This window comes from Bos indicus x Bos taurus, chromosome 4 (genome assembly GCF_003369695.1).
Source record: "Bos indicus x Bos taurus breed Angus x Brahman F1 hybrid chromosome 4, Bos_hybrid_MaternalHap_v2.0, whole genome shotgun sequence".
Taxonomy (NCBI): domain Eukaryota; kingdom Metazoa; phylum Chordata; class Mammalia; order Artiodactyla; family Bovidae; genus Bos; species Bos indicus x Bos taurus.
In genome coordinates, this window is record NC_040079.1 from 105,679,031 (window position 1) to 105,706,756 (window position 27,726).

Genomic DNA, 27,726 nt, shown 5'->3' on the forward strand with positions numbered 1-27,726 from the left:
CCAAGTCTAATGCATTGCAGGCAGATTCTTTACCGTCTGAGCCACCAGAGAAGCCCAACATTGTATACTACATATACACATATCATCTAAAGTTTTATGTAGTTCACTACTATATTTAAAATAATACTCCATATTTGAAAAATTAAAAACGACATATTTAGAACAGCAAAAAATGTCACATGTATAGTTTTACATAGTATTCTAATACCTTGTAAATTAGTTACTACATACACATATACACAGCACACTGTTTAGCAGGGTATTTACCATAGCTTAAGCACAAGACAGAAGAAAACTGAACAATGAAAAAGCTTGGAGATTAAAGTCAGGCAAACAAACTTGCCTTTGGATTGTTTAGCACTACCTGAGTGATGCAGGCTGTTCTTTCTGAATCTGAATTTTCTGTGATGTGGAGACTTTTAATTTCATGGTTAGGGAACTGGTTTAAGGGTGGAGTTAATCTAATTTAAGAACCTGCACTTGGCTGGCCGACCTTTGACGAACTTTAGCCGATACTTCATCCCTCAGCCTAAACCAAGTAACGGTGTTTATTTTTTCCACACATTATGAGTCTTTTCCAGTCAGAGAAACCTACCCTGTTTCTCAATTTGTCAAGTCAGGGAGTCCGGGTAAAATAGTAAAGGCACAAAACAATCCATCTTTATAACTCTGAATAACTGCTAAACCCGCAGGAAGCGCTGGGCGGACCTCCAGTATCCCAGCATTCCTTGCGCTACCCGGTTGCTCTTCTCCCGTATCTCTATGGTAGAGTCAGCATAGAGGCGGCAACGGCGGAGGTCGCTGCGGTGAGGAAGAACGAGGGCTCGAACTTTCTTACTGGCCTGAGAGCTTTAGGGCTCCTGGGGTCACGATGTCAGAGAAAAAACAGCCGGTAGACTTGGGTCTCCTGGAGGAGGACGACGAGTTCGAGGAGTTCCCTGCGGAAGGTAGGCCGCGGCCCCTGGGCCTCGTGGACCGTGACTCAGGCCTCCGAGTGGAGGCGGTGCGAGTAGAAGGGCCCGGCCGGGGGGCGCCGGTGGGAAGTGAGGACCGTGCTGTTGGGACTCGAGGCTCTCTGCTCGCTCGACCCTTCACGGCTGGCTTCGGGGCGGAGTGTCACGGTGGGATTCACCTCAGCAGTGAGGCTGAATGTTCTGTTTCCTCACTGGGAGGAGCCACGGTGGTTCCCCAGCCCAAATCCGGGGTGGTGTGTCCTATTACGCTTCAGCTCGGTTACCCGCCACCTAGTTCGTATCTACGTAATCTCTTTTCCCTTTATTTATTGTTGTCGTTACTGTTGTTATTTGTTTTAGCAGTCTTCCTTTGCCTTGAACCCTTCCAGAGTTAAATTGTTCCTAGTTAGACCAGTGCTGCTTATTTTCAGGATTTCACACATGAAGCCTGTTGAGTAGAATGGGAGGATCAGGTGTCGATGCTTAATACCCGTTATTGCCTTTCTCTTGTTCCTCATTCATTTTTGATCACTTAAAGTTTTAGGATTTATAAAATCCTAAGACGTCTGCATTTTTGTTAGCTTCTTGGTTGCCAAGAGGAACTTTAGTTATCTCATTGTAGGTAATAGCAAATAGGTAACAGTGATTGAGTGGTTGCTTGTCTTGAGTGTTTTGCTTGTATTAACTTGATTCATTTTCACAAGTCTAGTAAGTAGTAACTGGCATTAACATTTTTCAGATAAACAAACAGAAGCTTAGAAAAGTTAAGAAACGTGCCCAGTGTTGCATAACTGGCTCGAAAAAATGGACAGGTGGTTCAGTTGACACTAGCACTCTTTAGCCGTATTGCTTCTGTTTGTTAGATCGTTGTTGCCAGTTAGATTTCCAAAATTAATTGGGTTTTATGGACTAATTGTTATGCATAGGGTAAATTTTGTCTCCTAATGACAGGAGTGGCTTTTCTGAAAGTGGTAGAGAATTGGGGTTGATGTTGAACAAATCTGTTAAACAGTTATTGCGTCACCAAAATTTTCCCAAGTTGTACTACTGTGCATAAAACCACATAGCTGTAGCATTTGTTATTTTAATTTATAGTGTATTCTGTTTAGTGGAAGACGACATTAGAGCACATACTACACAAACTCATAAACTAACTCAAAAGTACATTTATTTTCAGTTCTGGGATTCATTTTGTATTGTGTTTTGTTTTGGTAGTGGATTTATCTGTCCAGACATATTTTCTTGATCTCACTTTCAGGTTGGTTCATAATCCTTAACTGTCAGCTGCCTAGTAGAAAATTGGCTTATTGAGATTAGTATCTGCTTATAACTCAAACTTAATATTTGATATAGTTAGCATTTATTCCAGAGAAGGCAATGGCACCCCACTCCAGTACTCTTGCCTGGAAAATCCCATGGACAGAGGAGCCTGGTGGGCTGCAGTCCATGGGGTCCCTAAGAGTCGGACACGACTGAGTGACTTCCCTTTCACTTTTCACTTTCATGCATTGGAGAAGGAAATGGCAACCCACTCCAGTGTTCTTGCCTGGAGAATCCCAGGGACGGGGGAGCCTGGCGGGCTGCCGTCTATGGGGTCGCACAGAGTCGGACACGACTGAAGTGACTTAGCAGTAGCAGCAGCATTTATTCATTGTTTATCAGATACAAGATACAATATTAGGCACTTTATCTACATTTTATACTCTAATTTTCACAACTCTAAGGAAACTGAGGCTCAGAGATTGTAAAAGTGTGTCATTAAGTGGTTGTCGGCATCTGAAAGGTCTTTGAGTCCCCAACCCAAGCAAAGTTCAGCCTAAATCCCTAACGTTTAGCAAAGTGCCTGGGACATGGTAGATGGTCAGTAAATGCTTGTTGAATGAATGAACCTATGTTTAGTACTTGAGAATTGACTGCTTAAAAAGTATGGTGGCTCAGATGGTAACGCATCTGCCTACAATGTGGGAGACCTGGGTTTGATGCCTGAGTGGGGAAGATTCCCTGGAGAAGGAAATGGCAAACCACTCTAGTACTCTTGCCTGGAAAATTCCGTGGACAGAGGAGCCTGGTAGGCTACAGTCCATGGGGTTGCAGAGAGTCAGGCACGAGTTCACTTTCACTTTTTCAAAGGTAATTGTGTACCTGATGATACATATGATGTTTCAGCAACTTTGATCAGTTTTTGCAGAATATGTTATTCTTGTACTAAGTTTATGTTGTGAGCATCAATTTATCCAAAATATTGGTAGTTACATATGTTAAAAAAAAATCTTATTAAAGTTAAAAGGAAAAGCAAAGAATTTTTTTCCCTCTAAACAGACTGGTTTTCTCTCTCACAATAGACTGGTTTGTTAGCATTAGTAACTCACCATTTATTGGTCACCTAACAGAAAATTTATCATCTTTAGGTTTGAATATGTAGAACTTAATTCATTCAGGAAACTTTCTGTTGAGATTGAGAAATAACATTTGAAATGCCTTTGCACGTTCAGATTTTTGTTTTTTCTCCAGCTTATATTTCAAACAGGTAGAGTCAGAGATGTACTGTTGAAAGCACTACTTTGAAACTGGCCCGTTTTGAATCTTTCAGTATTTCAGTTTTCAGATCAGCTATTAGCGCCCTGAATTACTTTTCAAGTCTTTTCCCTTCTTTGGAGATTCTTTTCCTTGTGATTGTTTTTATGGTAAATATGCCATTGATAAACTTGCTAGCAGATAATGCTTAAAATTGCCTATAATCATCTGTTTGGTTTATAGGAGGTCTTACTTTCAATAGCCTGTTGGGTTCTATGCTCCAGAAAGTGGATGATGTCCATTATCTAGGGTAGCTTTCAGTTAAGAGCCCATTTCATGAAAGCCATTACTGAAATTGTGTATCTTTGGTTTGACTAAAGGATTGTAGGTCTTTTGAGGGTGTTGTTGCTTCATCTCATTCTGGATAAGAATGTGTTTGGTAGGGTGTCAATTCAATCATAAGGAAAGGGAATTTCTGTTTTAGAAAGGAAACTAAAATAAGGTGTTTTCATGGAGACTTCTTTGTTTCTTCTGAATAGGTGCTCTTCAGGGTGAGGTGTAACATGTGATTTTCTGAAGGTGCGAGGGAACAAATGCTCCTTTTTATAATTTAGAATGAAAATAAAAATAATCAAATGAGATCTAATTAAACTGAAAAGCTTCTGCAGCAAAGGAAACCATAAACTAAACAAAAAGATTACAGATGAGAAAATATCTACAAATGAAGGGACACACAAGGGTTTACTCTCCGGACTATTTTAAACTTTAAAACTGTGGATCTGTATTACATTGTTAGTCCTCACGATTCTAATGGTGGATATGTAATCTGGTCATAAACAGAAACTGTTAAAAATCATGTTTAGAATCTTTGTGAGTTCTGCAGCTTCTTGACTATTTAAACTGCTTGAGTATAGGCTTTATTGGAAGACTTTCCACATTTTGAGAATGATCTTAATAGTTTTGGAGGCTTGGAATGGTTAGAATTTTAGAACTGGAAAGCAACTTAAAGTCAAGAGAAGCTAGCATTTGTCAAGATCTTATAGCTAGGTTAGTAGTAGCAGGGTGGCACCTAAAATCGAACTACTCTAATATATTTGAAATTTTAAACATTGCAAATCAGACATAAAAGCTATTAAAATATTTTCATTAATCTCATTTCTCTAACAGTGAGAAGTGGTGTGAATAAAAATGGGAAGTGCAAGTGGGCCTTTAAGTTCTTTTATTCGCTTCTTCCTGTGCCAGAATTGAGAGGTTCCCCCCCTTTTTTGAGGGAAAAGAATATTTAAAATGAACCTGATTTTGCCTTCAGAAGCAATGATGTTTACAAGAAAATACTGTTACACTTAGTAGTCTGTAACTTTTCTATAAGTCAGTGGAACTGCTGTGCTAGCTGAAGCAGACTGTGTGCTAAGTTGATTCAGTAGTGTCTGCCTCTGTGCGACCCTGTGGACTGTAGCCCGCCAGGCTCCTCTGTCCATGGGATTTGCCAGGCAAGAATACTGGAGTGGATTGCCATTTCCGCCTTCAGGGGATCTTCCCAACCCAGGGATTGAACATGTGTCTGATGGTTCCCTAATGCTAGTATTAGCATTGTGGAATAACTGAGGCACTTTGGCCTGTGCCTAACAAAGTAGGATATCTTATAGTGTGGTTCTTAACCAGGGGAGTATTTTTGGATATCACATTCATTTGTCTAGTGAGAAAGTAAAATAACTGTTAGCATATAGTGGATAAAGATCAAGGATTTTAAATACCTGCTATGCATAGACCAGTCCTGCTCAAGGAGGAGTTGTCCTATGAAAAATGTCACTGAGAAATATTTATGTGAACATTGGATACCAACTGAGCTAAATTCTCAACAAGAAGGTTCCTTAAAATCTTAAATGTTGCAAGTAGATACAGCTAATCCCATGCCAGATACTATACTAGTCAGTTTACTTAGAACCAGAAGGGCTTTGGTGTAATGGACACATAAATTAAATCATGTTTAAATTAATTGCATGGTAGTAGCAAGAAACGTAGAATTATGTTAACTAAAATCTTTTAAGAAAAAAGATAAATAATAGTGAGGGACTTCCCTGGTGGTCTAGTGGCTAAGACTGAGCTCCCAGTGCAGGGGGTGCGGGTTCCATCACTGGTCAAGAAACTAGATCCTGCATGCCGCAACCGAGTTCCAGTGCTGCAACTAAAGATCCCGCATGCCACAACCAAGATCCGGCGCAGCCAAATAATAATACTAAAAAGAGCGGGCCATGCCTCAGTCTTATATATATATTTTAAAAATAAATACAATACATGCTAAAGTCCATATGTGATTTCTGTTCATGGTAATCATATGCAAGAAGAAAGTTTTTGAGCCCCAAGATGGAATCTAGGATCAGACTTAGGTTCAGAATCCACCATTCATCAACTTTCAAGGTGTCAACTTGTAGTAGTTACTTAAATTCTTTAAAATATTTTTGCAGCAGAATATATAGGATGATTGTATAAGTAGCTGTTTATTTAAAAGTTAAACCTAAAAAAGGTATAAATTTAAAAGTGAAAGCACTGTTTCTCCTGCTTTCCCCAAAAACAATTCCCATGCTTCAGTATAACCAGTTAAACAATTCTTTTAATGTCCTTCTAGAGTTTATATATGAGATATGTGTGTGTGTTTGTATATTTCCTCACAAAGGACAGTATTTTATATACTGTTTTTCTACTTGCTTTTACGTTTATATCTTGGACATGTGTCACATTAATATAAACATCTATCTCATGCTTTTTAATAGTTGTGTTCTACTAGTCTATTGTATGCACATTAAATAATCTATAAATATTGATATCTAGTGGTTTTAGGTTTTTTTGTTTGCTTGTTTTTATGCTTTGTTTTCTTCTGTTACAGAATATATTGAGGTCAATATTCTTATATTTTTGCTTTTGTTCTTGTAAGATAAATTCTTAGAAGTTGTCAGATCAACTCAAAATTCATTTTTAATTTTGAAATATAATTTTTATTTTAAAAAATTACAAACTTACAGAATAATTGAAAGTATAATACAAACAACTCCCCCCACCCCAGCTACTTGAGAGTAAGTTGCCAACCTGATGTTCATCACCTCTACATATTTTAATGTGTATGTCCTACAAAGACATAACCTCAATACAATATACAAAATTGGAAATTAACACACAGATGTATAACTATCATCTAATCCACAGGTACCTTTCAGATTTCTCCAGTTGTTACAGTAATATTTTGATTAAAATCATGGATTACATTCAGTTGTCTCTTCTGTGTACCTCTTGTCCTCTTCAGTCTACAGCAGGTGTCTCTGTTTGACTTTTATGATTTTGATGCTTTTGAAGATTACAGGCAAGTTATAGTATGTTTCTCAACTTAGGATTGGCTCATATTTCTATATAAGTAGATTGAGGTTCTGTACCTTGGTAGGAGTATCATAGTAGTGATGTTGTGTTTCCACTGCATCCTGTCAGGTGGAACATGATAGTTATTCCAACTAACACGGAATAGTTGGAATAACTATCCAACATGATAGTTATCAGTTGTGTTCTACTAGTTCATTGTATGCACATTAAATATTCTATAAGTATTTATTGATACCTAGGTAGTTTTAGGTTTTTTGTTTGCTTGTTTTTATGCTTTGTTTTTTCTGTTACAGAATATATTGAGATGAATATCCTTATATCTTTGCTTTTGTTCTTATTTGTAAGATAAATTCTTAGGATAGTTGGATAGTTATTCCAACTATCATTCCAACTATTAACAATGGAATAAATTAACACTCATTTATTCCATTGTTGATAATCTCTTTATTAAGTTAGCATCTGTGATTCTTTTCCATTGTTAGATTACACATTTTCCCTTTGTAATTAATAGGTATTTTACCGAGAGGGACTTTGAACCTATGTAAATATAGTTTTCCACTCATTATCAGACTTTGAGTTTATTCGTTTGTATATTTGTATCAGTACAGATTCATGGATTCTCATTCAGTTGGTTATAATTTGTGGCTATTATTTATTTTGATCTTTAGGTTGTCCCAAATTTGAACATCAGAAATCCCAGCAAGCTGTCTTCTGTGACCTTTTGATGTCATCATCATTCTTTGTGCATTTCATAACATTCTGATACAACAAATTATTTCAAGCTAATCTTATCTTTTCCTGTTCCAGTCCTGGAATCAACCATTCCTTTAAGCTGCATTCGTTTTGGTGGAGAATACTTGGATGGCAAGGTCTTAACCTCCAGTTGTGCTAATGACTTTTGAGACACTCTCAATGGAAGGAGCTAGGAAATACACAAGTGTGTGTGTGTGTGTGTGTGTGTGTGTGTGTGTATTCTTTTACATCTATTTATGTATGTGCTTATATTAAACCAGAAGTTCAGATAGATATCTCTAGTTTACAGTTCAACACCATAGAGCTCATTCTAGTTTATTCCCTTTCCACATTTGTGACTTTCTTCCCCAATAGTGAGAAACCTGGCTCCTGTTATCATAAATAATTGTCTATTGGGTGATTATCCTTCCTAACCAATGTTTGTTGCCCTCTCCACCCCACAAATCCCCTTGTTATCTCACTTGGGCTTCAACATTGTATGCCAGGCCACTGTCACCTCTCCTTCCTCTAGTCTTAGATGGTTTCTTCACTCTGTCTTGGCTATGACACAGCAACCACACAACACTGCCCCTCCACAGGAATGCACTCCTGGCTCTGCTTGGGCTCTGACACCTTATTCAGAACCAGATACCTTTTGAATTTTGACATAGTCTCAAATTGCCATTTACAAGTGTTTAGGTGCTCAGTCGTTTCCGACTCTTTGCAAACCCCCATGGACTGTAGCCCATCAGGTTCCTCTGTCCATGGGATTCTCCAGGCAAGAAGACTGGAGTGGATTGCCATTTCCTTCTCCAACTATAGTTCACCTTTTCCCTCAGAAGGCTCCCTACACTCCATATTAAACATTTTAGTCTTTACAAACCTGAGGGATGAAAATGGAATTGCATCATTTTGATTTGGATTTATTTCTTTGAGTGACATTAACCATTGCATTTTTTCTTGAATTGTTACCTTCTTAATCCTCAGTTCCTTCGTATAATTTGTGGATAATGATTAGAGACATGTAAGGATTATTTGATTGTGTTAGTCTGTTTGAGCTGCCATAACAAAATACTGTAGATTGAGTGACTTAATAATAATTAATTTTCTTTCAATTTGGATTGTGAGAGGTCCAAGATTAAGTTCAATACCTGTTCAGTACCTGGCGAGGGTTTTCATCCTGGCTTGCAGATTGTTGCCTTCCTACCATATGCTTACAGGATAGAGAGAGAGCTCTCTGGATTCTCTTCTAGTAACACTAATTTCATTATGAGGACTCTACTTTCATGATTTCATACTACCCTCATTACCTTCTAAAGTCCCCATCTCCAAATACCATCACAATGAGAGTGATTAGGGCTTCAACTTATAAATTTCAGGGTTTGACACAAGCATTCAGTCCATAAGAATGATATATTTTATGTACAGCATAGAATTTGGCACAAAGTTGGTATTCAGTGAACATTAGTCCCCCCCTTTTTTTCTCCCTCCTAATCTTAAGGATTTGGATTTTTGCATGTTTGGTATTTATTTAATTTGAACCATTTTTGATAAATATTTTGTAATTTTAGATGTATCCAAAATTAAGCTTGTTGAGTTTGTGGGTTATTTGATTATTTTTTAGTATTAAAAACTTACAAATTAAAAAACATTGTCAAAAGTTTTTCCAAAAGTACTTTAAAAAATAGTTGGTTATTTACATAAAATATGAAGATATATACTGGCATACATTGTTTTAAGAATGTGTACAGGAGATATAAAGAAATACAGTGGAATGAAAAAACCCCAAATCAAGATACTGGTGCTTGCCAGAGCTTTGTGAGAGGTGTGACTCAGGATATTAAACAGTAAAACTACTTGGAAAAACTATTTGCTTATTTATTTAACTTAGTGGAATGAAGAAGTATTAAGCAGTTGTGATTTAAATAGTGTTCAGCGTTAAGTAGTAATGTTTTTAAGCATAATCCATTGAAAGATGTGATGAACAGTGAAAATGAGGGAAAAATAGAAGTTTCAAAAACTATACTTATACTCTTCTGTAGTATTAAAAATTCACCAAATACTTTTTTTTTTCCAATTTTCTGTTCTATTATTGATGTAATGCTTGGTAGAAATAGTATTATCTTTATTCTGGACCCATTTTCTCTCTTTTACCTCAATCACCCCTTAAGTTTCCTTGCAGTGGTTAGCATGTAATAAATAACTTACTAATTGGATATATGTTTGTAGAGTGTTTCCTATAAATCTGGCACTGAAAGATGCAGAATGAGAATGATTCTAGCTGCCATTTATCAGTACAAAGTGCTTTAAATAGTCTTGTGTAATCCTCATAGCAGCCTAATGACAGTTTTATAATTGGGGTTCAGCAAAATAACTTAACCAAGGACAAAGTTAACTAGAAGCTGCATTGAGTCAAATTTGACTCTTCAGGTAGATATTTGCCTTTGAATTTAGTGATATAAATGTCAGTGGAGATATGGATCAGTAAGTTTTCATGCCAGGCTTGCGCTTTTTAGTATTTTGCAGGTGCTTATCCTATGGGGAGGGCTCCAAGCCTTTCTCTCCCTACCTCCAATTAAACCAGAACACCTTTGCTTTTGACTGTGTTTATCTGTTGGGTTTCTGGGTAAGATTTTGCTTGGTTTCCTACCAGTGGAAGGAGAATTACTGGTGGTGTGGGATTAAGCCGTTGATAGTAAAGTGCAGCAGCAGTTTAAAAGAAGGGAAATTATTTCCAGTTGTGTACCATGTGAGGCAGTAACATTTGAACAGAGCTTTCAAAATGTAGAAATGTAGGAAAGGGATTTCCAGAAAAAAAGAGGAGTACATTCTTGGAGGTATAAAATCAGTGTGTACGTGTGTTTCATTTGACTGTGAAATAGTTGCACACGCAGGTAGTTTGGGGCCTAATCATGGAAAGCTTTAAGCCACATGACCAGTTTGGACCTGATCCTTAGGTAGATGAGAAGGGGGGGATTGTTTGTTTGATATGTGTAAGTTTCCTTAGGCAATAGGCAGTTTAGGAAAAATTAACCCAGCAGAATTAATTTGAAAGGATAGAAAGAAAGAGTCAGGGAAGCTAATTAGCAAATTGTTCAAATAGCTTAGTTAGGACTAAGGGCCTGTAGTAGGTTGTTATTAGGAAAGAATGATTCAGAAATAGCAAGGAAGCTTTGGCAACTAGTTTGATACAGAGTGTGGGAATAGGAAAAATCAGGGATTGTGATTTTGCACTTCCATGACTAGTGGAAAGACCGATGGTGGAAAAGATAAGAATAGTTAATGGCTTTGGGGAATTTTATAGAATTCAAGAGAACTAAAGCACTAATCAACAAAGAGGATCAAAGTCAGTGTGTTTGTAGTGGAATCTGATACACACACACACACACACACACACAACATATATTGTTGTTGTTCAGTTGCTAAGTTATGTCGGACTCTTTGTGATCTCATGAACTGCAGCACACCAGGCTTCCCCGTCCCAGTGTTTGCTCAAACTCACATCCATTGAGTTGGTGATGCCATCCAACCTTCTCATCCTCTGTTGCCCACTTCTCTTCCTGCCCTCAATCTTGCCCAGCATCAGGGTCTTTTTCCAGTGAGTTAGCTCTTCGCATCAGGTGGCCAAAGTATTGGAACTTCAGCAACAGTCCTTCCAATGAATGTTCAGGGTTGATTTCTTTTAGGATTGACTGACTTGAACTCCTTGCTCTGAGGGACCCTCAAGAGTCTTCTGGAGCTCCATAATTCAAAAGCATCAGTTCTTTGGTACTTAGCCTTCTTTATGGTCTAATTCACACATCCGTACATGACTACTGGAAAAACCATAGCTTTGACTGTATGTACCATTCTTGGCAAAGTGATGTCTCTGCTTTTTAATATACTGTCTAGGTTTGTTATAGCTTTTCTTCCAAGGAGCAAGTGTCTTTTAATTTCATGACTGCAGTCACAGTCCACAATCATTTTGGAGCCCAAGAAAATAGTCTGTCACTGTTTCCATTTTTTCCCCATGTATTTGCCATGAAGTGATGGGACTAGATGCCATGATCTTAGTTTTTTGAATGTTGAGTTTTAAGCCAGGTATGTTTAATTATTGATGAAAGGAATTATGTTTGAACTTCCTTTTTAAAAAAATGTAAGAAAAATTACAAAGAAAGGCAATGCCAAAGAATGCTCAAACTACCAGACAATTGCACTCATCTTACATGCTAGTAAACTAATGCTCAAAATTCTCCAAGCCAGGCTTCAGCAATATGTGAACCGTGAACTTCCTGATGTTCAAGCTGGTTTTAGAAAAGGCAGAGGAACCAGAGATCAAATTGCAAACATCCGCTGGATCATAGAAAAAGCAAGAGAGTTCCAGAAAAGCATCTATTTCTGCTTTATTGACTATGCCAAAGCCTTTGACTGTGTGGATCACAAGAAACTGTGGAAAATTCTGAAAGAGATGGGAATACCAGACCACCTGATCTGCCTCTTGAGAAATTTGTATGCAGGTCAGGAAGCAACAGTTAGAACTGGACATGGAACAACAGACTGGTTCCAAATAGGAAAAGGAGTTCGTCAAGGCTGTATATTGTCACCCTGTTTATTTAACTTATATGCAGAGTACATCATGAGAAACGCTGGACTGGAAGAAACACAAACTGGAATCGAGATTGCTGGGAGAAATATTAATAACCTCAGATATGCAGATGACACCACCCTTATGGCAGAAAGTGAAGAGGAACTCAAAAGCCTCTTGATGAAAGTGAAAGACAAGAGTGAAAAAGTTGGCTTAAAGCTCAACATTCAGAAAACGAAGATCATGGCGTCTAGTCCCACCACTTCATGGGAAATAGATGGAGAAACAGTGGAAACAGTGTCAGACTTTATTTTTCTGGGCTCCAAAATCACTGCAGATGGTGACTGCAGCCATGAAATTAAAAGACGCTTACTCCTTGGAAGAAAAGTTATGACCAACCTAGATAGCATATTCAAAAGCAGAGACATTATTTTGCCAACAAAGGTTCATCTAGTCAAGGCTATGGTTTTTCCTGTGGTCATGTATGGATGTGAGAGTTGGACTGTGAAGAAGGCTGAGCGCCGAAGAATTGATGCTTTTGAAGTGTGGTGTTGGAGAAGACTCTTGAGAGTCCCTTGGACTGCAAGGAGATGAGCCCTGGGATTTCTTTGGAAGGAATGATGCTAAAGCTGAAACTCCAGTACTTTGGCCACCTCATGCCAAGAGTTGACTCATTGGAAAAGACCCTGATGCTGGGAGGGATTGGGGGCAGGAGGAGAAGGGGACAACAGAGGATGAGATGGCTGGATGGCATCATTGACTTGATGGACATGAGTCTGAGTGAACTCCGGGAGTTGGTGATGGACAGGGAGGCCTGGCATGCTGCAATTCATGGGGTCGCAAAGAGTCGGACACGACTGAGTGACTGATCTGATCTGATGTAAGTTATCTTGGGCCTCTGTTTCAGATTCTGAACCACAAACAACTGAAAACTCACCAGTAGTCTGGTAGCAACATCGTTTAAGACTTTGTTGTTTGCTCTGAAGTTCTCCACTGACATTTTTGATCCTTGTTGGAGAAAATTTAGGTATAGTACAATGGTGCTATGCTGGCGGTGATTTCCTAGCTACTGGGTATGGAGATGTTTTTGTACCATGATAACCTACAGAAATGAAATTTTATAAAAAAAAGTGTGATATGTTTTATGCAACTTAAGCAGGAACATGTATAAATTTATCTCAGAATGACCAAATGTAGTGTGGCTTTATTATCATATTTATGACTGTAATGATGCTATTTGCAACTATTGCTGTCTCACCTATGGTGATGAATGTACAATTTAAAACTTTTTTGAACTTTCCTTTGTTTCTTTTATATTTTTCTTCTTGTAATGTTCTGTATATACATGCACATTTTTTATTTGAAGGAACTTTGTTGGAGATTAGTTAGTTTATATTCAGAGTAGTTTTACTGTTAAGGAATGAATGAGAGTTTGATGCTCCTGAAAATCGCTGTAAAATAGAACATTTGCAACCCTATTTGGTATAAATAGAATTTCCTCTTTACTTTTCTCCCAAGTGATATACTTCATACTTTCAAGAAATTTCCGAATGTATGTTGGAGAGTGGGGAGAGTAAATACTTTTAAAAACATTGAGAGAAAAACTTTTTCATACTTAAATGTCAAGGTAATACTTAGATGAAGTATTGGGATCTTTGATAACTCTGATTTTTGAAATTTAAAGCTAGTCAAAGATATAATTCTCACTGGCAACTGTGAACAAAGCCAAATTTGGGGCAAAGTCTCAAATAATTAAGGATTGCTAGAAACTTATGTATTAGGCATCTGTTATTGGTTATTTCCAATTCTGACTTCTTAAAATATGGTAATTTTTTTTACCAGTACACATCTGGAGGTCTGCACACTGAAGTAAACACAGCTGTGGTTATTTAAATGATTAATCACAACCTTGGCAGTGCATTTAGTGTTGAAGATACAGTGTGTACTTTATAGTCATCTGTGTATTGAAGGAGGGCATTAGACATAAATCAGATACCCTTGTTTGATTTTTATTATTTTGCCCTTTTTTAAAAAAAAAGTATTTGTGAGTTTAATGCTTTAAAAGTAATTAAGATTGCGTGGTTATCAATGCAGTGTTATAATGGAAAAGTAAACACAGTTCAGAGATTTTTTGCAAGAGAAGTCTGCCAAATTCAGAGATTAATCAATCACGTTTTCATGTTGCATACTCATTTAGTTGCATTTACATATATTGTAGTTTATATATATTGTGACATGTATTGTATGGAGGACTTAAAAGAGTTGGAAATAAATTTGGGGATATTATACCCTATTTAAACTTTTTATGTAATATAGTTCATTCAGTACATTCCTAGATAATAAAGAAAATCTTTATTTACAGTTTTCGTTTAAAATAGTTTATAGATTCTGGTTTGTTTTTGTATGCTCCCTAGTGTCAGACATAATTATAAAGTACTATATAATAATACCTAAGAAATATAGAGCTATTGTCATGAGTCTTTGTGTGTGTGTGTTCTACCTAAAATCTTGATCGCAATACTGTTTTTTCTCCATTTGTGAGCCAGTTTCTTTTTCTTGGGACTTTATTTCTACTTTCCTTTCCTTTTCTTGCCATTAAAGTTAAATGAAAGAGTTGTTAACAGAGAAAGAGATGTGTGACTCTTATGCTAAATAATCATCAGAATTCAACTTGATAAAGTGAAAATTGTGCTAGTCTTAAAATTTTTAAAAAGACACTGTTCAGGGACTTCCCTGGCAGTCCAGTATTTTAGACTCCACACTTCCACTGCAGAGAGTGTTGATTTGATCCCTGGTCAGGAAACAGATTCCTGCATGCTGCAGTGACGCCCTCCCCCCAAAAAAGATAGTGTTCAAACTAATATTTCCCATATTATTAGTATGTGAAAGAGTTAAGAATTGGACCTCCTACAAAATAAGTTATTGAATCTTTTATGTTTCTTATTCTAGATTGCTTCTTATCTGAAGCAATAAAGTACAAATTAACAGTTTTTTTTAATCTCTTAAGGTTAAAAGAATTAAAGCCATCTTGAAGATAATTTAGTGACACAAGTAATAACAATATTAAAATCAGTGTTTTATTTTTTATTTATTTTTTTGGCCACACCTCACAGCTTGTGGAATCCTAGTTCCCCAACCAGGGATTGAACCCAGCCTTTGGCAATGAAAGCATGGAGTCCTAACCACTGGACTTTCAGGGAATTCCCTGAAATCAACACTTTAAATCAAATCATAATTAGATTAAAAGTTCCTGTGGGCCCTGTATTTTAATTGTTCTCGAAAGGGTAAACTTACAAGATTAAGAGAGAAATGTGAAATAAATGTTCTTGTTATATTTCTGACCTGAATCTTTTGATATATAATCATTTTCTTAAAATTTTAGGAAACTGGTTAGTTAGAAGTGGTTCAGGCAGATGTGAGGTTTGGTGTCTTAGAACCTTAAAGATCAGTTGTGACTTGAGCCTATGTCATCTCTTTTACTCAAGATCATGTATTATATTCTAATTAATGTATTTATGTATCAAATTAATCAAATCATAATATACTCAACTTATTTTTTGGAACATTAAACTCTATTAGATATCTTTATAAAGATTCTTTAAAATATTAGTAAAATAGATGCTTCTTTTAACAATTCCTATTTCTAGGCTTAACTCAAATATGTTTAAAATCTGGAATTTGAGGTCATGAAATAATGTTAGAAAAAAAGTTAGTAAATATTTTCTGGTAAAATAGTCTCTTTCTCTCTCTCTCTTTGTTTTTTTTTTTTTTTGGTAGTAGTAATGGTGGTGGTTTCCAAAGAGCGGTATGCTATATAGTGATCTCTAAGGCTTTCTCTGTTTCCAAAATTCTGCAATTTTAAATAATCTTCAGTCATTTTATAAAAATTTGAGGTATAAAGCCAAATTTTGCTACATTGATTTAATAAAATGATTTTGTATGGATTTTTTATACTGGAAGGTGTTAGTGAAATTAAATCAAGAAACAAAAAATCCTAAGCTGTCTATTAGTACTATTAGATAGCTCAGAGCTATAGGTTATAGGAAGACTGGAGGGGATGAGGATGAATAACATTTTATAGTTGTTATTCACTTGCTGTAAAAGGGATTTTGGTGTTTTTTAGTTGCCAAGTCATGTATGACTCTTCATGACCCCATGGACTGCAGCATGCCAGGCTTCCCTGTCCATCACCAACTCCTGGAGGTGGCTCAACCTGATGTCCATCGAGTCAGTGATTCCATCCAGCCATCTCATCCTCTGTAGTCCCCTTCTCCTCCTGCCTTTAATCTTTCCCATCATCAGGGTCTTTTCCAGTGAGTCAGTTCTTCACATCAGGTGGCCAAATTATTGGAGCTTCAGCATCAGTCCTTCCAATGAATATTCAGGGTTGATTTCTTTAGGAATGACTGGTTTGAACTCCTTGCAGTCCAAGGGACTCTCAAGAGTCTTCTCCAGCACCACAGTTCAAAAGCATCAATACTTCGGCGGTCTGCCTTCTTTATGGTCCAGATCTCATATCCATACATGACTCCTGGAAAGACCAAAGCCTTGACTAGATGGACCTTTGTTGGCAAAGTGATGTCTTTGCTTTTTAACACACTTGTCTAGGTTTGTCATAAAAGAGATAATGGATTGCATTTTTCCATTATAGGTTCAACATTCAAGAATTTGAATTTCTGTGATTTGAAGTCCCTTATTGAATTTTAATTAAAAGATAAAATCATGAGGTTGACTTTTGGTGATTTAGTTTTAGAGAAATATATCTACTCTGAGCTCCTTTTTAATTTAAAATTTGATTCAGGCTGCAACCCATACTATCTTAATGTTCCTGTTGTATACGTAATGCTGCAATTTCTTTATTTTTTGCCTTAAAACAGCTCCCTTCTTTCTGAGATTTCTTTGCTCTTAGAAGAATAAAAAGAAAATTTGTATATAAGAATTTAGGGAGTAAACAGTTTATTGATTGCAATGACAATATGAGAATAACAGTACTCTTTTATCCCTGTACCTAACGATTAACTCTTGACTTAACTAAGTCAGTTTGCTTGTTCATGAATGTTAAGAAATGTTATTTTTTCATCTTTAACCTTGGAAATAGATATCCTTTTCTTTTTTGGCCAAACTGTGTGGCCCCAGGACTTCATTCTCTGACGAAGGATGGAATCTGTGCCCTCTACAGTGGAAGCACAGGGTCGTAACCACTGGACCTCCCAGGAAGTCCCTCAATACACTATTTTTTTTCAAATTTGGTTGCGTTAGCTTTCTGAGCGCTCTTCCCATAGACTGAAGGAAATCCTAAATGTGATTTTCTTTTCTCTAACTTCTTAATCTGTACTCACTATAAACTATAGGTGGATTCATAAACAGAATAAAAAATTTTAATTTGAAAGGTACTTCTGTAAGAAAGGAGAACATGTAAGGGTATCTCTAGCCCAGTCAACTTAATTTTGAGATGTAGTTAATATTTAGTACTGTTAAATATTACTGTTGTTAAGGACCTCAGAGAATAGTAATAGGATTTGAATTTAGATCATTAAAAATATTTCCTCTTTGAGAATAATAATATTTCTGGAATATGCAAAAATATTTATGCAGATAAAAATCAGTATTTTCCATTATTGAAAGTTTACTAATGAATGCCTTATTCACTACCCTATATAGGTGATTAAAACACAAGTGAGCACACACATTGCCATTGCCAATACATTTGCCTAAACTTCCTAGGAACCTGAAATAAAATGCTTGAGAGAAACTTCCATCTTTTTAGGCACTGATATCGTAAAGAAATTTCCCATATGATCTCTCTTCAGGGAGCACTGAAAGAGATGATCATGTATTCTTACAGTAAATACAGTTGAGAATTTTACATGACTCATTCACAACACATGATATTATTATCTCTTCTGTCTTGAAATTTATACTCTTGATTCCACTGGAACCACCCACTGCCCTGAGATTGACCACTCAGAGGAAGAGAATTTGAGAAACGTAGTTCCATTTATCCAACATTTTTTTGAGTGCCTACTCTGAGCTTTCTTGGTGGCTCAGATGATAAAGAATCTGTCTGCAATGCAGGAAACTTGGGTTCAATCCCTGGGTCAGGAAGGTCCCCTGGAGAAGGGATTGGCTACCCACTCTAGTATTCTTGCCTGCAGAATCCCATCAACAGAGCAGCCTGGTGGGCTAGAGTCCATGCGGTAGCAAAGAGTCCGATGTGACTGAGCAGCTAACACACTATGTGCCCAGTACTCAACTCTAGATATTAGAGTTCCAAATTTAATAAAATATGCTTCCTACCTGAATGTTTGAATATTTGCTTATGTAAATAGTGGTAGTCATTTTGGGCATCAGTGGAAGGTAAGTATAGAGTAAGGAGGACAGAAAAAGACCACTAATAATTCATGATAGTAGTTACTTATTAGAAACATAGCTAAGAACATTTTAATCTTAAAAAAAAACCAATAAGAAAAGGAATGAGTTAGGCTTTTCTTATAAAGCACATACAGATTTTAAGCTATTCAGCAATGGTTCATATTGGTATTATATTTATCATATTATGTACCTAACAAAAAATTTTAAATGCCATTTGTCAACATACAGAAGAAAATACTTCCATTTACCTGGTTTTCCAAACCAGAAACTTGGGAGGCATCTTAGTTATCCTTTCTCCTTCAACTCTCACAATTATTCATTAAGTCCTTTTCATTTCAACTCAAAAATCTACTTACTCTCCCCCTCCCTATTATTGCTGCCATTTTGTTAAATTAAAAGAGATTATTTCCTTCATGAACTATTGAAGTGTTATTAAGTCGTGTCGGACTCTCTGTGGCCCCATGGACTGTAGCCCACCGGGCTCCTCTGTCCCTGGGATTCTCCAGGCAAGAATACTGGAGTTCATTGCCCTTTCCTTCTCCAGGAGATCTTCCTAACCAGAGATTGAACCCAGGTCTCCCACATGCAGGCAGATTCTTTACCATCTGAGTCACCAGGGAAGCCCTAGTAGGACACATTTAAGAGTGAGTGTGACACATGCTTACTGTTTTTGGAGGGGATGGGATCAAACAAAAATATGCAAGATCGATTTAGTTCTTTTGAATCTTTCACAACATAAGCATATGCACAACAGGTATCATGTAGCTAAGAGTATAGAGATAAATAAAAATTTTTACTCTTAAGGAGCTCAGATGCTCGGAATGGATATAGACATATAAACTGAGAATTAGGATTGTACAGTGTGTAGGTGTTGTGATAGAGATATACATGAAAGAGGGGACCTTAACTGAAGGAAGAGAGGGAATTAGGAAGGCTTCCAGAGGTGATATCCAGACTGGTTTTTTAAAAGCTGTTTTTCTCAGATTTTGAAACTTTGAACCCTGTAGAAGTTTTTGAGGGCACAAAAAGGGGTTGTATAATGGGTGAAGGGATCAAAAGGTACACATTTGCAGTTATTTAAGTCATGAGAATGTCATGTATAGCATGGTGACTGTAGTTACTAATACTCTGTGGCATGTTTGAAAGTTGCTAGGAGAGTAGATCTTAAAAGTCCTCATCACAAGGAAAAAAATGTGTATGCTGGTTATGGATTTTAATTCAACTCATTGTGGTGATCATTTCTCAGTGTATACAAATGTCAAATAATGTATGCTAACACCTACTGTTATATGTCAATTATACCTCAAAAAAAGGTCAGTGAACACCCACATTTCATTAGTTAGCATTTTCTCATATTTACTTTGTTTCTATCAAAGTATGATGTAATATATATATTTGTGTGTGTGTATTGGAGAAGGCAATGGCACTTGCCCACTCCAGTACTCTTGCCTGGCAAATCCCATGGATGGAGGAGCCTGGTGGGCTGCAGTCCATGGGGTCGCTAAGAGTTGGACATGACTGAGCGACTTCCTTTCACTTTTCACTTTCCTGCATTGGAGAAGGAAATGGCACCCCACTCCAGTGTTCTTGCCTGGAGAATCCCAGGGATGGGGGAGCCTTGTGGGCTTCTGTCTATGGGGTCGCACAGAGTCGGACACGACTGAAGCGACTTAGCAGCAGCAGTGTGTGTGTGTATATATATATTTGAGAAGCATTTGCAAGTAAACACAACAAAATGACACTTGGTTCTTAAATATTTCAGCATGCATATCTTAATAAGGACATTCTCTAAGACAATTTTACAACCGTATTTAAGAAAATATTCTGCTTTTTACTATTTGTGTATGAGTTATCTTTTTATTTATTTTTGGCTTTGCTAGTTCTTCTATATTGCATGCCCTTTTCTCTAGCTATGGTGAACAGGCTCCTCATAGCAGTGGATTGTCTTCTGTGGAACATGCTAGGGTGTGCAGGCTTCAGTAGATGCACTTCCTGGGCTCCAGAACATGGGCTCAATAGTTTGGGCACACTGGTTTAGCTGCTCTGTGGTATATGGGATCTTCCCAGACCAGGGATTAAACTCATGTCTCCTTCATGGGCACTGGCTCACCACTGAGCCACCAGGGAAGCCCTGAGTTATCTTTCTTTTTTTTTTTTAGCAGTTTTGAATTCCAGGCTGATCTCTTCCTGCTGCTCAACTTACTTTAGTGTTACTGGTGCTGTGTTTTGAACGACTGTGTAATAGACCTTATAAAAATAAGCCCAAGGAAAAATCAACAGTAAAATATCCTCCTGAAGTTATAATAAATTTTCATGGCAAATAGAATTTTTTGTATTAACTACTATTTTAGATTATCTGCAAATTCAAAAATTGAGAAGACAAGATAGCATCAATTGAGATGTAAAGAGGAAGATTTCTATATCTCATAAATATGGTTTTAGATGTTTTGAATTGAGAGATTCTTAAGTAGCAAGCTTTCTGAAGCTTTTCTCTTTATGGAAATAATGTATGAGAAATGCTTAGCATCTGTTTCTGTTTTTTAGACTGGGCTGGTTTAGATGAAGATGAAGATGCACATGTCTGGGAGGATAATTGGGATGATGACAACGTAGAGGATGACTTCTCCAATCAGTTAAGGTAAGTTTAACTCAAAATTTATATAGCTTAGTATTCTAAGTATGGAATTTGTAAAATATATGAAATTGACCTTTGAAATATTTCTGAATTATGAAAAGTAAGATACATTGCCTTCATCTCTTATGTTTCTAAACATGAACTCTTTGGGTAATTGCATAGAACTTTTGTTCTTTCTGGTTTCTTTATAAAAGTAGTTAAATAGAAGCATATTTGTCTTTTTTATCCTTGTGGGTTTAATTCTGTCACTTTTAATTTTCTACCAATATTGAACAAATCAGCAGAAATTAGAATCTTGAAGTACTCAGACCCAATGTATTAGTGATTCTCAAACAGGGATGGAGATTGACGTGTTGGGAATGTACTTTTTCATATTCATGTGCAGTTCAGTTCAGTCAGTCGTGTCCGACTCTTTGCGGCCCCATGAATTGCAGCACTCCAGGCCTCCCTGTCCATCACCAACTGCCGGAGTTCACTCAGACTCATGTTCATCGAGTCAGTAATGCCATCCAGCCATCTCATCCTCTCTCGTCCTGTTCTCCTCCCGCCCTCAATCTTTCCCAGCATCAGGGTCTTTACAAATGATTCAGCTCTTCTCATCAGGTAGCCAAAGTATTGAAGTTTCAGCTTCAACATCAGTCCTTCCAGTGAACACCCAGAACTGATCTCCTTTAGGATGGACTGGTTGGATCTCCTTGCAGTCCAGGGGACTCTCAAGAGTCTTCTCCAACACCACAATTCAAAAGCATCAATTCTTCTGCACTCAGCCTTCTTTATAGTCCAACTCTCACATCCATACATGACCACAGGAAAAACCATAGCCTTGACTAGACGGACCTTTGTTAGCAAAGTAATGTCTCTGCTTTTTAATATGCTGTGTAGGTTGGTCATAACTTTCCTTCCAAGGAACAAGCGTCTTTTAATTTCATGGCTGCAATCACCATCTGCAGTGATTTTGGATCCCCAAAAAAATAAAGTCAGCCACTGTTGCCCCATGTATTTGCCATGAAGTGATGGGACCAGATGCCATGATCTTAGTTTTCTGAATGTTGAGCTTTAAGCCAGCTTTTTCACTCTCTTTCACTTTCATCAAGAGGCTCTTTAGTTCTTCTTTACTTTCTGCCATAAGGGTAGTGTCATCTGCATATCTGAGGTTATTGATATTTCTCCCGGCAATCTTGATTCCAGCTTGTGCTTCTTCCAGCCCAGCGTTTCTCATGCTGTACTCTGCATATAAGTAAAATAAGCAGGGTGACAATATACAGCCTTGACGTACTCCTTTTCCTATTTGGAACCAGTCTGTTGTTCCATGTCCAGTTCTAACTGTTGCTTCCTGACTTGCATACAGATTTCTCAAGAGGCAGGTCAGGTGGTCTGGTATTCCCATCTCTTTCAGAATTTTCCATAGTTTATTGTGATCCACACAGTCAAAGGCTTTGGCATAGTCAGTAAAGCAGAAATAGATGTTTTTCTGGAACTCTCTTGCTTATTTGATGATCCAGCAGATGTTGGCAATTTGATCTCTGGTTTTTCTGCCTTTTCTAAAACCTACTTGAATGTCTGGAAGTTCAGGGTTCACGTATTGCTGAAACCTGGCTTAGAGAATTTTGAACATTACTTTACAATTGTGTGGTAGTTTGAGCATTCTTTGGCATTGCCTTTCTTTGGGATTGGAATGAAAACTGACCTTTTCCAGTCCTGTGGCCACTGCTGAGTTTTCCAAATTTGCTGGCATATTGAGTGCAGCACTTTCACAGCATCATCTTTTAGGATTTGAAGTAGCTCATCTGGAATTCCATCACCATCACTAGCTTTGTTCGTAGTGATGCTTCCTAAGGCCCACTTGACTTCACATTCCAGGATGTCTGGCTCTAGGTCAGTGATCACACCATTGTGATTATCTGGGTCGTGAAGCTCTTTTTTGTATAGTTCTTCTGTGTAGTCTTGTCACCTCTTAATATCTTCTGCTTCTGTCAGGTCCATGCCATTTCTGTCTTTTATTGAGCCCATCTTTGTTTGAAATGTTCCCTTGGTATCTCTAATTGTCTTGAAGAGATCTCTAGTCCTTCCCATTCCATTGTTTTCCTCTGTTTCTTTGCACTGATCACTGAGGAAGTCTTTCTTATCTCTCCTTGCTGTTCTTTGGAACTCTACATTCAAATGGGTATATCTTCCTTTTTCTCCTTTGCTTTTCACTTCTCTTCTTTTCACAGCTATTTGTAAGGCCTCCTCAGACAGCCATTTTACTTTTTTGCTTTTTTACATTTTTACTTTTTCTGGGGGATGGTCTTGATCCCTGTCTCCTGTACAATGTCATGAACCTCCGTCTGTAGTTCATCAGGCACTCTGTCTGTCAGATCTAGTCCCTTAAATCTATTTCTCACTTCCACTGTATAGTCATAAGGGATTTGATTTAGGTCATACCTGAATGGTCTAGTGGTTTTCTCCACTTTCTTCAGTTTCAGTCTGAATTTGGCAATAAGGAGTTCATGATCTGAGCCACAGACAGTTCCCTGTCTTGTTTTTGCTGACTATATAGAGCTTCTCCATCTTTGGCTGCAAAGAATATAATCAGTCTGATTTCGATGTTGGCCATCTGGTGATGTCCATGTGTAGAGAGTTTATAAATATAATTGGTCTCTACCTCCTGTCATGAGGGAAAAGACACACACAAAGCTGAGTGAATTTGGTGACTTACTACCTAAATCTTAGATTGAATCTTGGGTGTTTTTTTTGTTGTTGTTGTCGTTGTAAAATAAGGGAGAATGAATAATCTACATTGATTTTGTTTAAAGGCAGCAGAAGCTATTGTTTAAGATATTACATTCATTTTAAATAGGAAACATGTGAAGGACAGGCATTACAATCTTCAATTTCCTGGGGTGGGGGAAAACTGAAACATTTTAGTTAAATTTAGCAAAGGAAGGGATAGAATCAGAAACTTGTGCTGATCTCTTGACTCCTAATCCAGTGTTTCAGCACCAGCCCATACCATCCTCTATACCTGAGCAGAAGACAAAGATGATTCATATGAATAAGCTCTAGCTTTAATATTATTCATGGACTTTAGGTCAGTATTTATATTATAAATACCTAAAAATTTTAAGGAAATGAGTTTGGGGAAATGAATAATATATATCATTCCTACCATGTATTTTTTTTCCTAACGTGTAATTTTTGCATTGCATTTACATTAGATTGTGTGATAGTGTCTAAGCTAAATTACGCTTGAGAACTAATGTCTTTTTATCTTAGATATAGTGATATAGTTGTGCACATTAATCATACTTAACATTTGTACAGTGTTTTATAAATTGGCCCTCATGTAATTTTGTTGTGAACTTTTATAAAATCTAAATTGTGGCAGATCAGTTCCTGGTGATACTTGGAATGGTAGTTTAAATAAATAACTGAAACTGATTATACGACTAAAAACCTTTTTTTGCAAATGTTTATACAGTGCAAATCAGCAGGACTGAAATTTCAGGTTGAAAAAATTACTTAAAATTGTAAAAAGTATGTTTTAACAGTGTTTGTGCCAGTACACGTTTTTGAAATTTTTATCCATATTTAAAGTTAGGAAAGGGAAAGGAGATGGTGGGACGAATGGAGTGAGTAGCATGGAAGCATATACCATAGGTAAAATAGATAGCCAGTGGGAAAATCCTGTATGACTTGGGCAGCGCAAACCAGGCTCTGTGACATCCTAGAGGGGTGGGAGATGGGAGGGAGGTTCAAGAGGAAGGGGACATATATATACCTGTGGCCGATTTATATTGATGTATGGCAGGAACTAACACAATATTGTAAAGCAGTTATCCTTCAGTTAATAATAAGTTAAAAAAGAAGTCTTATTTAATACTTTATATTACTGTATTTATTTTGCCTACGTATAGTTAACAGAATAATTCTCACACACCTTTAAATTTGATTAATAACTTTTGGTTACGGTGATACGTATGTCAGTATGAAAAGTAATCTCTTTGTTCTTTATGGATAAATAACAGTATGATTATAAAAATCCCTGAAAGTTTGGTAGCAGTGTCTAGTGTTCTTAGCCATATGGTTAATGATACTTAAAATTTATGCTTAAATATTTATTATGAATAGAATAATTATACAGTATTTGGAGAATATCACTAATTCCCTCACATTTCTTCCATAAATACATTTATCAGAGAAATAAGGAATATAAAACACAGGTTTATTAATGGGAAAGCAGTTTTATTGTCATTATGTTGATACACATCCAGTTTCCTTCTTAGGGACTAAAGTAAAACTATTTGGTAGTATTTTAAATTGATGTTCAGGCTGTTAGCTCATTTATTTATTAATTGTGTAATTTTAAAAAATTATCTTTTTTCTTTATCATAAAGAATGCCTAGTGATGATGTTCTTTTGTCTGTCTTTATAGAGCTGAACTAGAGAAACATGGGTATAAGATGGAGACTTCATAGCATCCAGAAGAAGTGTTGAAGCAACCTACACCTGAACTGTTTACTAAATTCTAGAACAGAGAACCCAGGCTGGGATACCTACAAATGTTTATTTCATTACCTGCTTTGATTTATCTTTGTTTTTGTAATGCAAAAAAATAAATGTTTTGATCTAATTTTGGTTTGGTTCAGAAGTCTTCATCTTTTGACTGTAATCATTAATTTTCTGATTGTGCTTTTTTCAGAACTTTATTATAGACAGCAAAATTTTCTTGTAATGAATTTTTTTTTAATGAATTCTTTTTTTTAATGTTAACTGAGGCTCTAAGAGGTTAAGTGATTTTGAGGCTAGAATTCATCTGATTGCCAATTCAGTACTTCTCTTAAACCACATAGATTAAATGTTGGTCTTATTTATAAGGTACTTCTTTTAAGTTACATTTAACTTTAATTTCATCTATATTTTGAAAGCTTAGGCATTTACTGACATTTCTAAGGTGACCCTTCATAACCTGTGTTTTTAAAATATTAGTCATTTTAAATTGCTGTAATTAGTTTCTGAGCCATTAATAATATTAATAGTTGATAAAATATTATTAGTACTTAACATCCAGAGTGGTTTGACCACAGTTCTAAGAATGATGTCTCTGTCAAAACTGAGGAAGTGGACTCAGATATTTTGTTAACATATATACATCCTCATATACTACATAACAGATTCAGTTAGTACAATTAAATTTCTGCACAGTGGTTACTATTGCCACATCTACTTTTGTGAATGGGGAGATTTAATTTGGTAAAGGATTCTTATAACATTCAGAATGGAGATAATATATATAGCTTTTATTAGGAATATTTTCCAATTTTAATGTGTTATTTGTTTACAAGTAGAATCATTGGTACTCTTGAGTAATTTAAAATCTAAAATTTATGTATCATGAGATAATATTGACATGAAAAAGAGGGTTGGGCACTTGAAATATCATTTGAGGTGTGCCTTGAAATTATTTTGGACATAGATAATTTTATTCTTCTAAGACAAGCATGCCTCTGCTTTGTCTACTAGATGGAACTACTAGATGAACAGATGGAATAAAGAATAAGACAGAATTTGGAAACTTTTTTTTAAATGATTTTTTTAATCATATAATGAAGCACAGGCAGCCATACTAATGTAGCTTGTGAAGAAATACGATGTACATTTCCTCAGTATTATGCTCAGTGATTACAAGGGCATCATTAGACTCCATGTCACCTGACCGTGTCAGATTAGCACACAGAGGGAGGGCCATCTCCTATGCCTTGAATTTAAATTGGTGAGGTACAATTTTGAAATTCCATAGGATTTGGGCAGAGATTTTAAATGGGTTACCTCTAGTTTCTCAATGTTTTGTTCTTAATAAGTTTTCAATATTCAGTTTAGGTGGCTTTCTCTGAGTACCTGATAATTGGTATTTGGCATCTGGATGATGAAGCACATCAGTGGTAGAAGATTAGACCAGCCAGACAGCTGAAGAAAGTTCTGTTTATGGATTTTACGGTTAGTTGATATTCTTTAACTTTGGATCTTCACAATGAGTCTGTGAAACAAGCAAGAAGGGCCTGTTTGTTGTAGACATTTTATCAAATAGAAAACTAGATCTCACAGAAAAATAAGAGATGAAAGGGTCCAAGGTTGCTTTTGAATTGTCAGATATAGACTCGAACACAGGTTTTTAACCTTTTAATTTTTCATAATCACTTAATTCTAGTTGAATCATTTTAAATTAAAATTGTAGGTGTAATAGTGGTCAGGTTTTCTGTTTTTTTTCTTAAAGAGTTTTCCTCTTATTTTTTCTAAATTTTATCTATTTTTTGGCCACACTGCAGATCCCTGCTCCCTATAGTGGAAGTGTTGGAATCTTAACCACTAAGCCACCAGGGAAATCCCTGATGGTCAGTAATTTTCATCAGGCCTTGGATTAAAATTGTTGCCATTGGATGCCATACTACTCCCACTGAATATTTAACTTAGAGGACTATGATAATGAGCCCTCTTTTTTGAAAAATATAGTGTGTTAATAACGCTTTTTTTGTGTTTCAAGATCTGCCTCATTTTTTAAAGGTATTTGTATCTTATCTCTCCCATGCTTAACCTTAAGTTAAATGATG

General features: G+C 36.6%; 1 protein-coding gene across 1 annotated transcript; it reads left to right on the forward strand.

The window, feature by feature from the left end:
- The first annotated feature begins 740 nt into the window (after positions 1-740).
- SEM1 (SEM1, 26S proteasome complex subunit) lies at positions 741-25,751 on the forward strand. The gene is made up of 3 exons (XM_027540104.1): positions 741-947; positions 21,049-21,142; positions 25,554-25,751. Exons 1-3 carry the CDS (start codon positions 872-874, stop codon positions 25,594-25,596), a joined length of 213 nt encoding a protein of 70 aa, XP_027395905.1. The 5' UTR covers positions 741-871; the 3' UTR covers positions 25,597-25,751.
- The last annotated feature ends 1,975 nt before the right edge of the window (positions 25,752-27,726 follow it).